Raw genomic sequence first — 17,216 nt, forward strand, 5'->3', positions numbered from 1 at the left:
AAGCAGGGGATTTTACCACCCCATTGATATCAATGGTTAGATCTTCCAGACAAAAAATCAATAAGGAAATGGTGGCTGTAACTGATACCCTAGATCAGAGGGATTTAATTGATATTTTCAGAGCATTTCATGCAAAAGCAGCAAAATACACATTCTTTTCAAGTGTACATGGAAAATTTTCTATGATAGACCACATGTTAAGATACAAAACAATTCTAAATAAATGTAAGATTTGAAATCCTATCAAGCATCTTCTCTGACCATCACGATATGAAACCAGAAGTCAATCACAAGAACTGAAAAACATACAGACTTGGAGACTAAACAACATGTTACTAAACAAATGAGTGGGTTAATAACAATGACATCAAGAAAAAACTCAAGAGATACCTTGAAATAAATAACAATGAGAACACAAAAGACCCAAATCTACGTGACACAGTGAAAGCAGTTCTAAGAGGGAAATTCATAGCATTATAGACCTATCTCAAAAAAGAAAAAAATCTCAAATGGACACTCCAACTTTACACTTAAAGGAACTTGAAAAAGGACAACAGAGCACAAAATGAGTAGAAGAAAGGAGATAATAAATATCAGAGCAGAAATAAACAAAATACTGTATAAAAGAACAACGCAGACTTCCAGGCAAGATGGAGGCGTAGGTAGCCATACTCTGCCTCCTCGCACAACCAAAAGAAGGACAACAACAATTTAAAAACAAAAAACAACCAGAACTGACAGAAAATCAAACTGCATGGAAGTCCGACAACCAAGGAGTTAAAGAAACATTCATCCAGACCGGTAGGAGGGGCAGAGATGGGCAGCTGGGTGGACAGGACTCGTGGCAAGGCGGTGGTAGAGGACCTGGGTGGGTAAGTCCACAGCTGGCAACCCAGTGAGGCAGTGGCTGGTGGAGCAGGTGGTCCCACATTCGTGTGTGGATAAACGAGGAGGAACAACTGGGCAGTGAGACTGACCACACAACTCAAGGCCCCAGCTCCGGGAAATAAAGCCTCAAAACACAGATTAAAAACACCTGTGGGGGTTGAGGCAGCAGCGGGACAAACTCTCAGCCTCACAGGAGAGTTTGCTGGAGAGACCCACAGGGTCTTAGAATGTACACAAGCCTGCACACCTGAAGAATCAGCACCAGAAGGGCCCACTTTGCTTGTGGGAAGTGGGGGAAGTGACTGAAATCCAGCAGAGAGTGGAGCAAGCGCCACTGTTCCCTCTTTGACCCCTTCTGCACGTCACAATGCTGCGACATGGGTTAGCCCGCCCTGGTGAACACCTAAGACTCCACCCCTTATACACAGCAGGCACGCCAAGACAAAAAAAAAAAAAAATGGCCCAAATGAATGAACAGATCGAAGCTCCACAAAAAATACAACTAAGTGAGGAAGAGATAGCCAACTTATCAGATGCACAGTTCAAAACACTGGTAATCAGGATGCTCACAGAAATGGTTGAGTATGGTCACAAAATAGAGGAAGAAGAAAAAGCTATGCAAAGTGAAATAAAGGAAAATGTACAGGGAACCAATAGTGATGGGAAGGAAACTGGGACTCTAATCAATGGTGTGGACCAAAAGGAAGAAAGAAACATTCAACCAGAATAGAATGAAGAAACAAAAATTCAAAAAAAATGAAGAGAGGCTTTGGAACCTCTGAGACAACTTTAAATGCTCCAACATCTGAATTATAGGGCTACCAGAAGGAGAAGAGGAAGAGCAACAAGTGGAAAACTTATTTGAACAAAGAATGAAGAAGAACTTCCCCAATCTGGTAAAGGAAATAGACTTCCAGGAAATCCAGGAAGCTCAGAGAGTCCCAAAGAAGTTGGACCCAAGGAAGAACACACTAAGGCACATCATAATTATCTTACTCAAGATTAAAAATAAGGAGAAAATCTTAGAAGAAGCAAGAGAAAAGAAGACAGTTACCTACAAAGGAGTTCCCATCAGACTGTCAGCTGATTTCTCAAAAGAAAGCTTACAGGTAAGAAGGGGCTGGAAAAAAGTATTCCAAGTCACGAAAGGCAAGGACTTATATCCAAGATTGCTCTATTCAGCAAAGCTTTTATTTAGAATGGAAGGTCAGATAAGGTGCTTCTCAGTAAGGTCAAGTTAAAGGAGTTCATCATCACCAAGCTTTTATTACATGAAATGTTAAAGGGATTTATCTAAGAAAAAGATAAAAATATGAACAGTAAAATGACAGCAAACTCACAGTTATTAACAACCACACCGAAAACAAAGACAAAAACAAACTAAGCAAACAACTAGAACAGGAACAGAACCACAGAAATGAAGATCACCTGGAGGGTTATCAACAGGGGATTGGGGGTGGGGGGAAGGTACAAAGAATAAGTAGCATAAATGGTAGGTAGAAAATAGACAGGGGGAGATTAAGAATAGAATAGGGAATGTAGAAGCCAAAGAACTTATGTGTATGACCCATGGACATGAACTAAAGGGGGGGAATGTGGGTGGGAGGGGGTGTGCAGGGTAGAGGGGAATAAAGGGGGAAAATGGGACAACTGCAATAGCAAAATCAATAAAATATATTTTTAAAAAATGCAAAATATCACTGAAATTAACACTTGGTTCTTTGAAAAGATAAACAAGATTGACAAACGTTTGACCAGACTCATCAATAAAAACAGAGAGGGGACCCAAATAAATATAATCAGAAATGAAAGAGGAGAAGTAACAACCAGGACCAAGAAATACAAAGGATTGTAAGAAAATATTACAAACAACTATATGCCAACAAATTGCATAATGTGGATGAAATGGATAAATTCCTAGAAATATACAATCTACCAAAACTGAATCAGGAATAATCAGAAAATCTGAATGGCCAGATTACAACTAGTGAAATTGAAGCAGTGTATATATATATATATATATATATATATATATATATATATATATATATATATAATAAAAAAAACTCCTAACAAACAAAAGCCCTGAACGCGATTGCCTCACAGGCAAATTTTAACAAACACTGAAAAAAAGTTAACTCCTCTCCTTCTCAAACAATTCCAAATAATTAAAGAGGAGGGAAGACTCCCAAGCTTATTTTATAAGACCACCATTATCCTAACTTCAAAATCAGATGAAGACACTACAAAGAAAGAAAATTATAGGCCAATATCCCTGATGAACATAGATGCTAAAATCCTCGACAAAATCTCAGCAAACCAGATCCAGCAATACATTAAAAAGATTATATATCATAATCAAGTGGGATTAATCTCAGGATAAAAAATTAATATAATATCTATAAGTCAATAAACACAATATGCTGCATAAACAAAATGAAGGATAATAATCACATAATCATATCAATAGATGCAAAAAAGCACGATAGAATTCAGAACCCATTAATGATAAAAACTCTCAGCAAAGTACAAATAGAACATATCTCATCATAATAAAGGTCATACATATATGACAAGCCCACTGCCAACATCATACACAATGGGCAAAAACTACAAGCATTTCCCTTAAGATCTGGAACAACAAAGGGATATCTGCTTTCACTACTCTTATTCAACATAGTACTGGAAGTCCTAGCCACAGCAATCACACAAGAAGAAATAATAAAAGGCATCCAAATTGGAAGGAAGAAGTAAAACAGTCATTGTTTGCAGATGATATGATACTATATATACACAATCCTAAAGATTCCACCAAAAACTACTAGAACTGATAAATTAATTCAGTAAAGTCACAGGACACATTAAAAATATCCAGAAATCATTTTCATAGATGAATAATGAACTATCAGAAAGAAAAACTAAGAAACCAATTCCATTTACAATTGCATCAAAATAAATAAAATACCTAGGAATAAACTTAACCAAGGATGTAAAAGACCTGTACTCAGAAAAGACACTGAAAAAAGAAAATGAAGAAGATACAAAAGAGTGGAAACATATAGCACATTCATGGATAGGAAGAATTAACATTAGGGGACTTCTGCCAAGCTGGAGGCGTAAGTGGAAACACCTTGCGTCCGCGCACAACCAAATCTAAGAACAACAAATTTTTAATAACAATAAACACAACCAAACCACACAGAAAATCGACAATACAGAGTCTGAAAACAACGAAATGCTCAGCTAAACTGGTAAGGGGGCGAAGCCAGCAGCGGAGCGGGTTGACCAAAAACATCCCCAACCGGGTGGTGCACAGGCAGCTGAGGGCGCGGATCCCAGGTGCGGGCTAGCTATGAGCAGACACAGGGAAGAGGCGCCGCGGGCTGTCTGCGGTAAGTCACGCATTTGCGTGCAGATAAACCAGTGAAGAGGCAAGCATTGAGACCGCATGGCACAGGGCAGCAGACTCGCACAATTCCGCTCGGATAAACAGGCCGGGCGAGTGGTGGGACACTCTGGGCTAGCGGAGAGGACCGCCATTGCTCCCTCTCTGACCCCGCCCCCACATACAGCGTCACAAACCAGCGACCTGGGTGGCCCCGCCCTGGTAAACAATTAAGGCTCCGCTCCTCTTACTTAACGGCAGGAACAGACCAAAAATGGCTCAAGAACAACTCAGAGCCCCAGACCCGATAAATCTAAGCAATGAAGAAATAGCCAAATTTTCAGATGCACAGTTCAAAACACTGGTTATCAGCATCCTCACAGAACTGGTTGATTTTAGTCACAAATTAGAGAAACATATGAAAGCTAAACTAATTGAAATGAATGGTAATGCACTGGAAACCAATAGTAATGGAAAGGAAACTGGGACTCAAATCAATGGAGTGGACCAGAAGAAAGCAAATAATGGCCAAACAGAAAAGAGTAAGAAGCAAGAATTCGAAGAAATGAGGAGAGGCTTAGGAACCTCCAGGATATCTTTAAACGTTCCAACATTTGAATTATAGGAGTACCAGAAGGGGAAGAGGAACAGTCACAAGTGGAAACCTTATTTGAACAAATAATAAAAGAGAACTTCCCCGTTCTGGCAGAGGAAATAGACTTCCAGGAAATCCAGGAAGCTCAGAGAGTACCAAAGAAGTTGGACCCAAGAAGGAACACACCAAGGCACATCATAATTACATTAGCCAAGATTCAAATGAAGGAGAGAATCCTAGAAGCAGCAAGATCTAAGGGGACAGTCACCTACAAAGGAGTTCCCATCACACTGTCAGCGGATTTCTCAAAAGAGACCTTGCAGGCAAGAAGGGGCTGGAAAGAATTATTCCAAGTCATGAAATCCAAAGACCTACAACCAAGATTGCTCTACCCAGCAAAACTTTCATTTAGAATGGAAGGACAGATAAAGTGCTTCTCAGATAAGACCAAATTCAAGGAGTTCATCATCACCAAGCCCTTATTATATGAAATGTTAAAGGGACTTACCTAAGAAAAAGAAGATAAAAAAGTTGAACAGTGTAAGGACAGCAAACTCACAGTTATTAAGAACCACCCTAAAACAAAAGCAAATTAAGAGGACAGCTAGATCAGGAGTGAACCATAGAAATGAAGATCATGTGGAGGACTAGCAACAGGGGAGTGGGAGGAGGAGAAGGGGGGAGAAGGTACAGAAAATAAGTAGCATAGACAGTAGATAGAAAATAGATAGGGGGAGGGTAAGAATAGTAGGGGAAAATAGAGAATCTAAAGAACTTGAGACACGGGTTCATGAACTAAAGGGGGGGAATGGTGGGGGAGGGCTGTGCAGGGTGGAGGGGAACGGAGGGGGGAATAGGGCAAATGTAATGGCATAATCAATAAAAAATGTTTAAAAAAAGAATTAACATTAAAATGTCCATACTTCCCAAAGAAAGCTATAGATTCAATACAATTCCTGCCAAGATACCAGTGGTGCATTTCACAGAATGAGGATAAACATTTCAAAAATTTATACGAAACCACAAAAGAACCTGAATAGCCACGGCACTCTTGAGGAAGAACAAAGTTGGAAGAATCACACTACTTAATACCAAACTCTACTATAAGGTCAAAGTAAGCAAAACAGCATAGTACAGGCATAAAAACAGGCACATAGATCAATAGGGCAGAATAGAGGGACCAGAAGTAAAACCACACCTTTTATTCAATTAATATTTGACAAAGGATGCCAGAACATACAACGGGGTAAAGAGAGCCTATTGAATAAATGGTGCTGAGAAAAACTGGACAGATATGCAAAAAAAAAAAAAGAAAGAAAGAAAAAGACATTAAACCACCTTCTTACACTACTCATAAGAATAAACTCAAAATGGATTAAAGTCTTAAATATTAGACCTGAAACCAAAAAAATCCTAGAAGAAAACATAGGCAGTAAAACCTCGGACATTTCTCATAGCAACACTTTTTTCTGATTTATCTTCCCAGGCAAGAGAAATAAAAGAAAAAATAAACAAATGGGACCACATCCAACTAAGAAGTTTTTTGCACAGCAGAGGAAACCATCAACAAAATGAAAAGACAACCCACTGAATGTTTGCCAGTGATACATCTGGTAACGGGTTAATATTCAAAATTTATAAAGAACTTACACAATTCAACACCAGGAAGACAAAAAATTCAATTAAAAAATGAACAAAGGACCTGAACACACACTTCTCCAAAGAATACACACAGATGGTCAATAGATATATAAAAAACACTCAATGTCAGTAATCATCATAGAAATGCAAATTAAAGCCATAACGAGAGAACACCTCACACCTGTCAGAATGGCTCTCATCAATAAAACAACAAACAAGTGTTTGAGAGGATGTGGTGAAAAGGAAACCCTTACATACGGTTGGTCAGAATGCAGACTGGTGCAGCCACTGTGGAAAGTGTATGGAATTACTTCAAAAAATTAAAAATAGAACTGCCTTAAGACCCAGAGATCCCGAGGACTTCCGCCAAGATGGAGGCATAGGTGGATATACTGTGCCTTCTCACACAACCAAGTTTAGAGACAACTAAATATTAGCAACAGAAAACACAGCCAGAACACAGAAAATTGAACTTTTTGGAAGTCTGATAACAACAAATTCTTCAGCCTGACCGGTAAGAGGGGTGAAACCAGCAGCTGGTGGAGCGGGGTAGCACAGGAAAACTCAGTCAGACGGACTCAGGTGCGCGGAATCCAGGCGCAGGGTTGGACCTAGTGAGCAACCGAGCAAGCGACGAAGCGAGCAACCGCGGGGAAACAGCCAGGGAGCAGGGCTGCGGATGACTGTGGTCGCACATTCCTGTGTGGATAGACAGGCGAGGGAGTGGGTGATTGGACCGGGACCCAGCCAGTCCCGCGGCAAGCGGCAGGGAGGAAGCCGCCATTTCCCTGCTCTGACCCCACCTCCACATACAGCGTCATAACCCAGCGACTCTGAGTGGCCCGGCCCAGGTGAACCACCTAAGGCACTGCTCCTCACCCAGCTGTGAGAAACAGCAGAGGGTGCCGCCATTTCCCCGCTCTGACCCCACCTCCACATACAGCGTCATAACCCAGCGACCTGGGAGTCCAAGGCTCCACTCCTCACACTTAAAGGGCAAGAACAGACCAAAAATGGCTCAAGATCTCAAAGCCCCAGAGCCTATAAATCTAAGCAATGAAGAAATAGCAAAACTCTCAGACGCACAGTTTAAAACACTGGTGATCAGGATCCTCACAGAACTGGTTGATTATAGCCACAAATTAGACAAATATATGAAGGCGAAACTAACTGAAATGAATGGAATTGCACAGGAAACCAATAGCAATGAAAAGGAAACTGGGACTCAAATCAATGGAGTGGACCAGAAGAAAGCAAATAATGGCCAAACAGAAAAGAGTCAAGAAGCAAGAATTCAAAGAAATGAGGAGAGTCTTAGGAACCTCCAGGACATCTTCAAATGCTCCAACATCTGAATTATAGGGGTACCAGAAGGGGGAAAGGCACAGCCACCAGCGGAAAACTTATTTGAACAAATAATAAAGGAGAATTTCCCCAATCTGGCAAAGGAAATAGACTTCCAGGAAATCCAGGAAGCTCAGAGAGTACCAAAGAAGTTGGACCCAAGAAGGAACACACCAAGGCACATCATAATTACATTAGCCAAGATTCAAATGAAGGAGAGAATCCTAGAAGCAGCAAGATCTAAGGGGACAGTCACCTACAAAGGAGTTCCCATCACACTGTCAGCGGATTTCTCAAAAGAGACCTTGCAGGCAAGAAGGGGCTGGAAAGAGGTATTCCAAGTCATGAAAACCAAAGACCTACAACCAAGATTGCTCTATCCAGCAAAGCTTTCATTTAGAATGGAAGGACAGATAAAGTGCTTCTCAGATAAGACCAAATTCAAGGAGTTCATCATCACCAAGCCCTTATTATATGAAATGTTAAAGGGACTTATCGAAGAAAAAGAAGTTAAAGAAACATGAACAGTGAAAGGACAGCAAACTCACAGTTATTAACAACCACACCTAAAACGAAAGCAAACTAAAAGGACAGCTAGATCAGGAGTGGAAACAGAAATGAAGATCTCAAGGAGGATTAGCAACAGGGGAGTGGGAGGAGGAGAAGGGGGGAGAAGGTACAGAAAATAAGTAACATAGACAGTAGATAGAAAATAGATGGAGGGGGCAAGAATAGCATGGGAAATATAGAATCTAAAGAACTTGAGACGTGGTCATAAACTAAAGGGGGGGTAATGGTGGGGACGGGGGGGTAGGGTGGGGGGGAATGAAGGGGAAAATAGAACAACTGTAACAGCATAATCAAGAAAAAATTAAAAAAAAAAAAGACCCAGAGATCCCACTTCTGGGACTATATGTGAAGAAATCTAAAACTCTGATTTAGAAGAATATATGCACCTCTATATTCAATGCAGCATTATTTACAACAGCCAAGATGTGGAAGCAGCCCAAGTGCCCATCAGTAGAGGAGTGGATAAAACAGCTGGGGTACATTTACAGTGGAATTCTATACAGCCATAAGAAAATATTAGTCAGCTTTTGTGACAGCATGGACGGACCTGCAGAACATCATACAAATGAAATAAGCCAGTCAGAGAAAGAGAAATAATCTAACAAACAACATAAACTGAGGAACAAAATAAAACCGGAGGCGTGGAATCATGGAACAGACTGACATCTCAGAGGGGAGGAGGTTGGGGGGGACTGGAAGACATCAGCCAAAGTACATATATGCACATATGTGTAGCCCATCGACACAGACAGCAATGTGGTGAAGGCTGGGGGGAGGGAGAGGGTAGGGGCTTCTTGAAGGAAAAGGGGTGGGGTGATGGGGGATGGCAGTAGTAGTGCCAACAATAACGAAAAAGAAGAGAGAAAGCTGTGGTACACTCACACAATGGAATACTACTTGACTATAAAAAAAAGAAATCTTACTTTTGCAACAGCTTGGATGGACCTGGAGACTATTATGCTAAGTGAAAGTACCATATGATATCACTTATATATGTAATTTAATGAACAAAAAAATTAACATAGAAACAGATTCATAGATACATAGAACAGACTGACAGCTGTCAGAGGGGAGGAAGGTTGGGGGACTGGATCAGAAATGTAAAGGGATTAAGGGAAAAAACCCCAAACAAATAAAACTCATAGGCACAGATAACAGTATGGTGATTACTGGAGGGAAAGGGAGCTGTGGGAGGCAGAGGAGGATGTAAGGAGGAAATCGGTGATGTAAGGAGACTTGACTTGGGGCGGTGAACACGCAACACAATATATAAATGATGTGTTATAGAACTGTACACCTGAAAGCTATATAATTTTATTAACCAATGTCACCCCGATTAAAAAAAAAGAATGAATGTAAAGTGCTTAGCCCAATGCCTGGCATACAGTTAGTGATTATTAAATGGTAATCATCATTATTACTATACATATATTTATAACTTTAATATGTGTTTTGTAACCATTACAATGGGACCTACTTCAAAAGCTTATTGTGAAGATCAAATAAACTAATAGATGTAAAGAACATTAAAAAAGTACAGCACAATATTATTTGGCCACAAAAGGGAATAAAGTTCTGACACATGTTATGGATAAAGCTTGAAAACATCATGCCAAGTGAAATAAGCCAGACACAAAAGGAGAAGTATTGTTTGACTCCACTTTTATGAGGTGCCTAGAATAGGCAAATTCGGAGGCAGAAGGCGCAGGAGCGGCTACCAGGGGTTGTGTGGAGGGAAACGGACTTGCTCAATGGGCACAGAGCTTCAGCTTGGGATGCTAAAATAGTGGTGATGCTTGGACAACATGGTGGAGTATTTAATGCCCCTATGTAGTAAAAATGGCAATTAAAAAACTTATTGATTGATGAGAGAGAGGGAGAGAAACACTGATTTGCGGTTCCACTTACTTACGCATTCACTGGTTGATTTTTGTAAGTGCCCTTACCAGGGATCGAACCCCAACCTTGGTATATATGGTATATACGGACAATGGCCTAAAACATGGCAAATGTTAAGCACAGTAGAAACGATGTGCTTGGTTTATGTTCCACTTACAACAAAAATAACAGCACTAATATCCGGAGTGAGACAGAGACAAATCGACATTTTATCTGTGCAGGACTTTAAAACTGCACTTGTACTTGCAAAATTTTATGTATTACTAGGACAAAATGTATATTTTAATATTGGTGAACTTTCAAAAAAAGGAATTAAACCAGGGTTGGCATTATAATTGTCTCCAAATCTGGCCAGTTGGATGACCTTCTGCGTAGAGAAGTCCAACACTTTTATTTTGTTTTGTGTGGGCGCCACTAGCCCCCCATGGCAAAGCCAGGGGGTCAGGACCGGCCGGCATAGCCACTGCTCGTGGAGACGCGCCACAAGCCCCCCTTGGCAAGGCCGGGGGGCCAGGGCCAGGGGCAAGACCGCTGCCCGTGGCGCAGTTCCTCTCCACCTTGCTTGGCTCCCTGCCTGGAACCTGCTGTGGCTAGACAATAGGTCTCCCAAGAACTTATTAGCATAAGCTAGACAGCCTGTTTCCCTGTAGAAGGGTAGGTCATGCACCGGTGCTTGATAAACAGGGAAGTTTTGATAGCACCCTGTGTTCCCCTGTTGTTCCGTGGAGTAGCTTTGCAGAAAGGACAAAGAAACTGGCTTGGGTGCGGCCCCCTCCTGCTTATTCCCCATAATTGTAATAAAAGCCTTGAATAAACGGAGTTCGGGGCTCAGCGGGATGCTGAGACCTCTCCAACCTGACTCCCTGCGTCCTTGACTCATTTCCACCCCCTCCCCTCTCCTGGCGAGGCTGGTCCGCGGCAGTTTTGACCTTGTAGCAGATCCAAGGTGGGCTCCTGTCTGGTAAACAGGTGTAGAGGGCGCTTTGAGACAGATGCTTGCGTTTGAGAATCAAGAATGAATACACACAGGCCCTTATACAGAGACGGGAAGTCGGGCACTTAGAAAACTATGCTTAAAATAGACAACCACTGAAACCTCAGAAAAGGGCCTTTTCCTTTGGGAACTGGGGTGACACGTGGTCACTGACCTGGGTCCCCGGACTGTTGATGTCGACGGCGTCACTCCACTCGGTTGCGACTTCGCCCAGGGACTCCGCTCTCAGGAGGAGGCTGGGGAGCAGGTCCTTGGGCTTGCAGTCTGGGTAACTGGAAATCTGGTGGTAAAGCTCATGATGGACTGAGCACTCAGCAGGAACTTTCCGGCAATACACCTCGAACTTCGGAATTTCTAAAAAAAAAAAAAAAGAAAGAAAAAAGGCATATGTAGTCTTAAGGCCTTGAAGACAGACTTAGGGATATTAAACATAGTGGGGCAAGGAAAACTTTTCAGGAGATTAATAACACTTTTATTTAAATATTCCTTACAGGATCACAGGTAACTAAGAAAAAACCTCCAGAAAAAATACAAGTTTTGTTATTATTTCAATTCAGTTATAAAATATACCTTTAATGTTTTCCTTAATAAGAACTGTTACTGGACATCTGTTGTGGAAAATTATTCGGGGACTAGGGTCTTCGGAGAGGGTTAAGTAAGTCACGCCCAAGTGCTCTTGGTAAGTCAGCGCCACGGCCCTGAACAGAAGCAACCGAAAGGACAGAAATGATTTAGAAAGAAATGCTTTCTCTACTGATGCATCTTTATTTAGACTTGCAATATTTAGCACTCCGTAGTACTTTCTCTTTTATGAACCAGAGGAAATGGTTTCTAGAAGAAGGCCATCTTCTATAGTAACTGCCACATATAGATTTACTGTTTTTTTTCCCCCTGAAAACAGTAACATACATTTATCACAAAACTTTCTTTAAGTGTAAAAAATTACCTAAAGAAACCCCCCATAACTTCCACCACTCGGAGAGAATGGCAGGTAACCTCGTGTTTCGCTTGCCCCTCAGTCCGTACGTGCCTTACACTGTCGGACAGGGAGGGCCCCGTTCCCCTCACACACGCCTGGGAAACTTCAGCCAAGGAGGAGCTGTTGTGTTTTCAGAAGGACTCTGAGAGAATTTGGGTCCTCGCTCTTTTTTCCCCCTAAACGTAGGTAGGCTTGTAATGTTTGTTGTTAGTTTTCACGGTCATCATACTCCACAGGAGCACCATCTGTTCACCAAGAACGAAGCTGTGTTACTTGGCATTAATAGAACTGCTGTGTGGGCACGGGCTGCCCTCCTCAACGAGTGACAGAGCTTTTCGAATTCAGACCTATAAACTACCAAACAACATTTCATATCAGGGCAGGAAAACATTCCCTCTGATGTTTAAATTACATGGACCGATTGTTCAAATTAATCAAAGAAATCAGATATTTGCCAAATGTGTGATTTCCCATTTGCTATTTGTCTTGTTCACCAGTGTCGGGCCCCTTCCCAAAGACTGCTTGCCTGAAACGCCAAAGAGAATGTCCGCTAGCATTTGGGGAATCGCATTAACAAAACCCTCAAATGTGCCCCATTGGACTGAGGAGGGGAGAGAGGAGGAGATGGGGCAGCAGGAAGTGAATTCGCTTTCCGAGCGCAGACCTTGGACTAGCAACAAAGTTCTTTTCCCAGACTAATTTTGAGAGAGCTGGGAAAGCCAACCCTGGGAATTTTCTTTGTGGTGGTCAAGAAAGTGAGGGGCCAGAACTAACATAAGGGATTTTGCATCTAACATCTTATTTAATATTTAAGAATGAAGTTATTTTAATAGAATTACGTCTTATGATTCTTAGAATTTTAAACAATTTCAGATAAAAAATTATAATTTTGTCTTCCAATTTTTTTCTCTTTCTTTATTTATTTTTTAAAATTGATTATGCTGTTACAGTTGTTCTATTCCCCCCTTCATTCCCCTCCACCCTGCCCCCCCATCCCCACCATTACCCCCCCTTTAGTTTATGTCCATGTGTCTCAAGTCCTTTAGGTTCTATATTTCCCATGCTATTCTTGCCCCCCCCATCTATTTTCTATCTACTGTCTATGCTACTTATTTTCTGTACCTTCTCCCCCCATCTCCTCCTCCCACTCCCCTGTTGCTAACCCTCCTTGAGATCTTCATTGTCTTCCAATTTTAAAAATGAGCTCAGTTTTCCAGACGTAGGTTCACATCACTGTCAAAAATGCCTCCTTAAACTCATCACACTTAACTTCTCCAATCAGAATCTCAGGATAACCCCTCCTCTCCATGAGGGATGAAAGTGCTCATAAAATCAGGGATGTTTGTAAATGTTGGGAAAGGAGAAGGGATGTGTGTAGGGAACAGGGCCTTACTAATGTGTGTTGGAAAGTTATCTTTTAAAATATTACTACTAGAAGTCTGTATACCTCACAAAGTAAGGCTAAAACCTCAAATAAAGTGTATAAATTCATAACCCCAAGAATAAGGTACCTCTCTCAAGGTCATAGTATGTTTTCGTTTGTACTTTTTACATATAGCATAGATGAGTCATTCCTGACAGCTAGAGAAGGACGTATTGCATGCAAAACAACCACAAAATAAAAGTCCAGGGTGAACAGACCACTACCCGTCCCTGGCTTGATTCTGTGGTTGTTATTTGCGTAATTGGTGATTTGCGTGTGGGAACAACTGAAGAACAGAGTCTTCTGTAACTTGTGTTTTTCTGAGTTATCTCTCTTAATGACTTTTTGAGAAAAATTCCATTTTGAAACAAAATATGGGAAAATAAAAAGGTTTTCCAACTTTACTCTCGTATTTTAACCCTTATTTCTTATCATTTGACAGAGGCCAAGAAGTCATAAAAGAAAGAAGGCCATCTTTTCATGACGATGTATTGCTGTTACACCATCATCTTCCCCCAGGAGAAGCTGCATCCAGTCCCTGCGTGACCATAACATCTGCCCAGTCTAGAAGCCATTATGAATAAAAGTAAAACTTAGTTCTACATATGGTAGGCACTGCAATTATTCTCCTGTCTCTCGGCACCTCAGTGAACAGCTATAGTGACAAGCAAAGCAGGGCGTTCACACATATGCGCAGTACCTGGTGCAGAATCCATTCTCCCTACAGCTGCCCAGGGGCACCGCCACACTCTGTCTGGGGAACTCCTGGCGAACGACAGCTGGCAGGCTCCAGCTCGGTGAGCTGTCCGCACCGGTGGCGGGAGAAAAGGCCAGTGAGATCTGCTTCTGAAGCAGAGATGCGTCCAGCGCCGACGGACTGATGTCAGGCATTAAGTCCCAGCAAGGAAGGGAGCTGGAGTGCACAGCAGGCTGCTCGCCGCCTGGGCAAATGCTGAAGGTAGTACCGTCTGAAATGTGGAAATACTGAGAAAAGAAAAGACAATGCAGACAGAGCACATTTACTACAATAACACAGAGAAGTGAAGCTTTTCCAAGCACAGCTTCTAAGAAACCATAATCATGTATTCTCAGGAGAGGGCCAGGTGGGGGCCACGGAAATATAGAAAATCCTGTTCCCACAACACAGCCCCTGTTGAGACAGTTACAAGCAGTGGGAGTAGAGGCTGCTTTTCTGGGCAGAGAGAAACATGCCGGAGCTGAGGTGATTTAAAAGGTGAATGCAAAGTTCTCAACATGTCCCAAATGCTGCAAAAATCCAGATGCCATCAGGGGAGAACTGCCACGCACTGGGAGGTTTTTTGGACAGCTATGGGCGAACTGAAAGAGTGTGGCACCCGGGGGCTGGGGGGACATGGAAGGAGAGCTGTAAAGGAGACTCAGAGCAGCGAACTGGGAGCTCAGAACACAGATTTTGGTGAAGGCTCACCCTGAGGGAGGAGGGAATCTGGTCTCAACCCTCAGTTGGAATTTCACGTGGTTGCTGGCTCATTTGAGAGTTTCAGAATTTTAAACTTAAAAAGGACACTGAGAGTTCTATTTTCATCACAGTTTTCCAGAGCAGCTGTACCAATTTACAATCCCACCAACAGTGCACCAGGGTGAAAAACTAAAGTGAACAAATAAAACCAAACCATCAGACTCAGGGACGAAGTACAAATTGATAGTCACTAGAGTGTTGGGTGATGGGGGGATGGGCAAAAAGGTGAAGAGTATTAAGAGGCACAGATTTATCACATAAATAAGTCACTGGGATGTAAGGTACAGCATAGGGAATATAGCCGATAGCATCACAATGACTTTGTACGTGACAGATGGCTACTGCACTTCTCATGCTGATCAGTTCGTAAGGTATATAAATGTCAACTCCATGCTGCACGCCTGAAACTAATGCGATATTGCACATCAACTGTAATTAAAGAGCTTTCCATCCCAGAGTAAAATTTTTTAAAAAAGGACCTTGAGAGAATTTATTTGAGTCTCCTCTTTCATGGTGAAGACAGCTGCTTTCCGGAGAGCCAATGACTTGTCCAAAATCACAGAACAAAATTGTTACCACTGGTGTTCAGCTGATTATAATAAGAAAAGGGGAGCAAAGGGAACTAGACATTGAGCTTAATAAACTGAGGAGCATAAACCTGTCTGCTTCACCAGAAAGGGACAGCTTTTCACATTCCAGAGGACCACGGCACTGAGCTCCACCAAAAGGATTTAACACTCCTTGCTTCCCACCTCCAGACTGCGGCTGGACCACAGGCCTGTTAATCTAACTAGGGAGTGTGGACTCATCCAAAGCCCCAGAAAGTCTGGGAAACTGGTCATTTTGAAAAAGCACCTGGTCCATCCTAAACCCAAACTAATATAATCCCAGGGGAACAAAGAAGTCTCTCTCTCTCTCTGACACACACACACACACACACACACACACACACACACACACACACACACACACACACGGGTGAACTGCACTCCCATGGTCACTCTCCAAAGCCCTGTGGCCCTCGCAGGTGCACGGTCCATGGCCGTGTGGATCCCACATGCAGATCCAGGAGGGAGCCTGAATCCCACAGCACAGAAATGGGCTGCAGCTGGAAACACACGCCAAGCCAGCCAGATGCTGGACTGGACTGGAGTCTAATATGGAGCAGAAACTCTGGACACTGGTTTTTGCTTTCGCCTTGCTGAAGACAAGATTGGACCTTTTCCATGGCAGGACAGATGGAGATGGGACTTTGGGAAGTCAGGACACCGTAAAGAAATTCTTTTCCCTGTGATACTGCACGAGCTCGTTTTCCACCGACAACAAAACCAGTGAGAGGCACAGCCCAGCCAGAGGCCAGGCTTCCTGCTTCCTGTTTGGTGTCTTCCCCACTCTGCCACTCAATCTCCCTGAGAGGCCAGGGATTAGTATGTCTTGAAAAAAATTCCTTTATGTCCCTGAAGCTGGGTCGGTTGAAAACGGGGCGCTCCTGAGCTGCGGGGAAGAAGGTGGGCTTGCCCCCATCTCTCCAGGAGGTGCGCACCAGCGAGGAGTTCACTGCGATGCTGATACAGCTGCCGTGCCTGCTGCACTCTCATTTCCCGAATGCCTAGTCTTTTTATGAATATTATCTCATTTCACCTTCATAAAACCCCACAAGGAACACAAAGTTATGGCCATTTTCTGATGAGGAAAGGTCGGTGGGGAAAGCCCTGACCTAAGGTTTCAGGAAGCACCGGTGGGGAGAGGCAGACATGATCAGGACACAGGCCGATTCTCTTCTCCACGGCCCTCCCACTGTGCAAACACTGTTGACCTCTGTGTCCCACCTGGACGCTTCTGGGCGTGTCCGCATTTGAACAGCACTTGAATGAACCAAGATAAAAACGTATTCTCCTCACATTTTTGTAAAATACTGCAATGCATTGTAAACTTAGAAGAACGATACTTTGATCCCATTTTATTGTTCTAACATAATTTTAGGAGCTGAAAAGTAAGGG

General features: G+C 42.5%; 1 protein-coding gene across 9 annotated transcripts in view; it reads right to left on the bottom strand.

The window, feature by feature from the left end:
* The window catches only part of VPS13B (vacuolar protein sorting 13 homolog B), a 700,507-nt gene that overhangs the window by 40,285 nt on the left and 643,006 nt on the right, over positions 1–17,216 (bottom strand). For all 9 annotated transcript variants that reach the window (XM_053660831.1, XM_053660829.1, XM_053660828.1 and 6 more), the window contains 3 exons: positions 14,419–14,702; positions 11,887–12,014; positions 11,471–11,670 (listed from right to left, as the gene is read on the bottom strand). In XM_053660831.1, the coding sequence (XP_053516806.1) occupies positions 11,471–11,670; positions 11,887–12,014; positions 14,419–14,702 (612 nt within the window). The remainder of the gene's footprint in view (positions 1–11,470; positions 11,671–11,886; positions 12,015–14,418; positions 14,703–17,216) is intronic.

Source organism: Artibeus jamaicensis, unplaced genomic scaffold (genome assembly GCF_021234435.1).
Source record: "Artibeus jamaicensis isolate MK-2021 breed Jamaican fruit bat unplaced genomic scaffold, CSHL_Jam_final scaffold_916, whole genome shotgun sequence".
Lineage (NCBI taxonomy): Eukaryota > Metazoa > Chordata > Mammalia > Chiroptera > Phyllostomidae > Artibeus > Artibeus jamaicensis.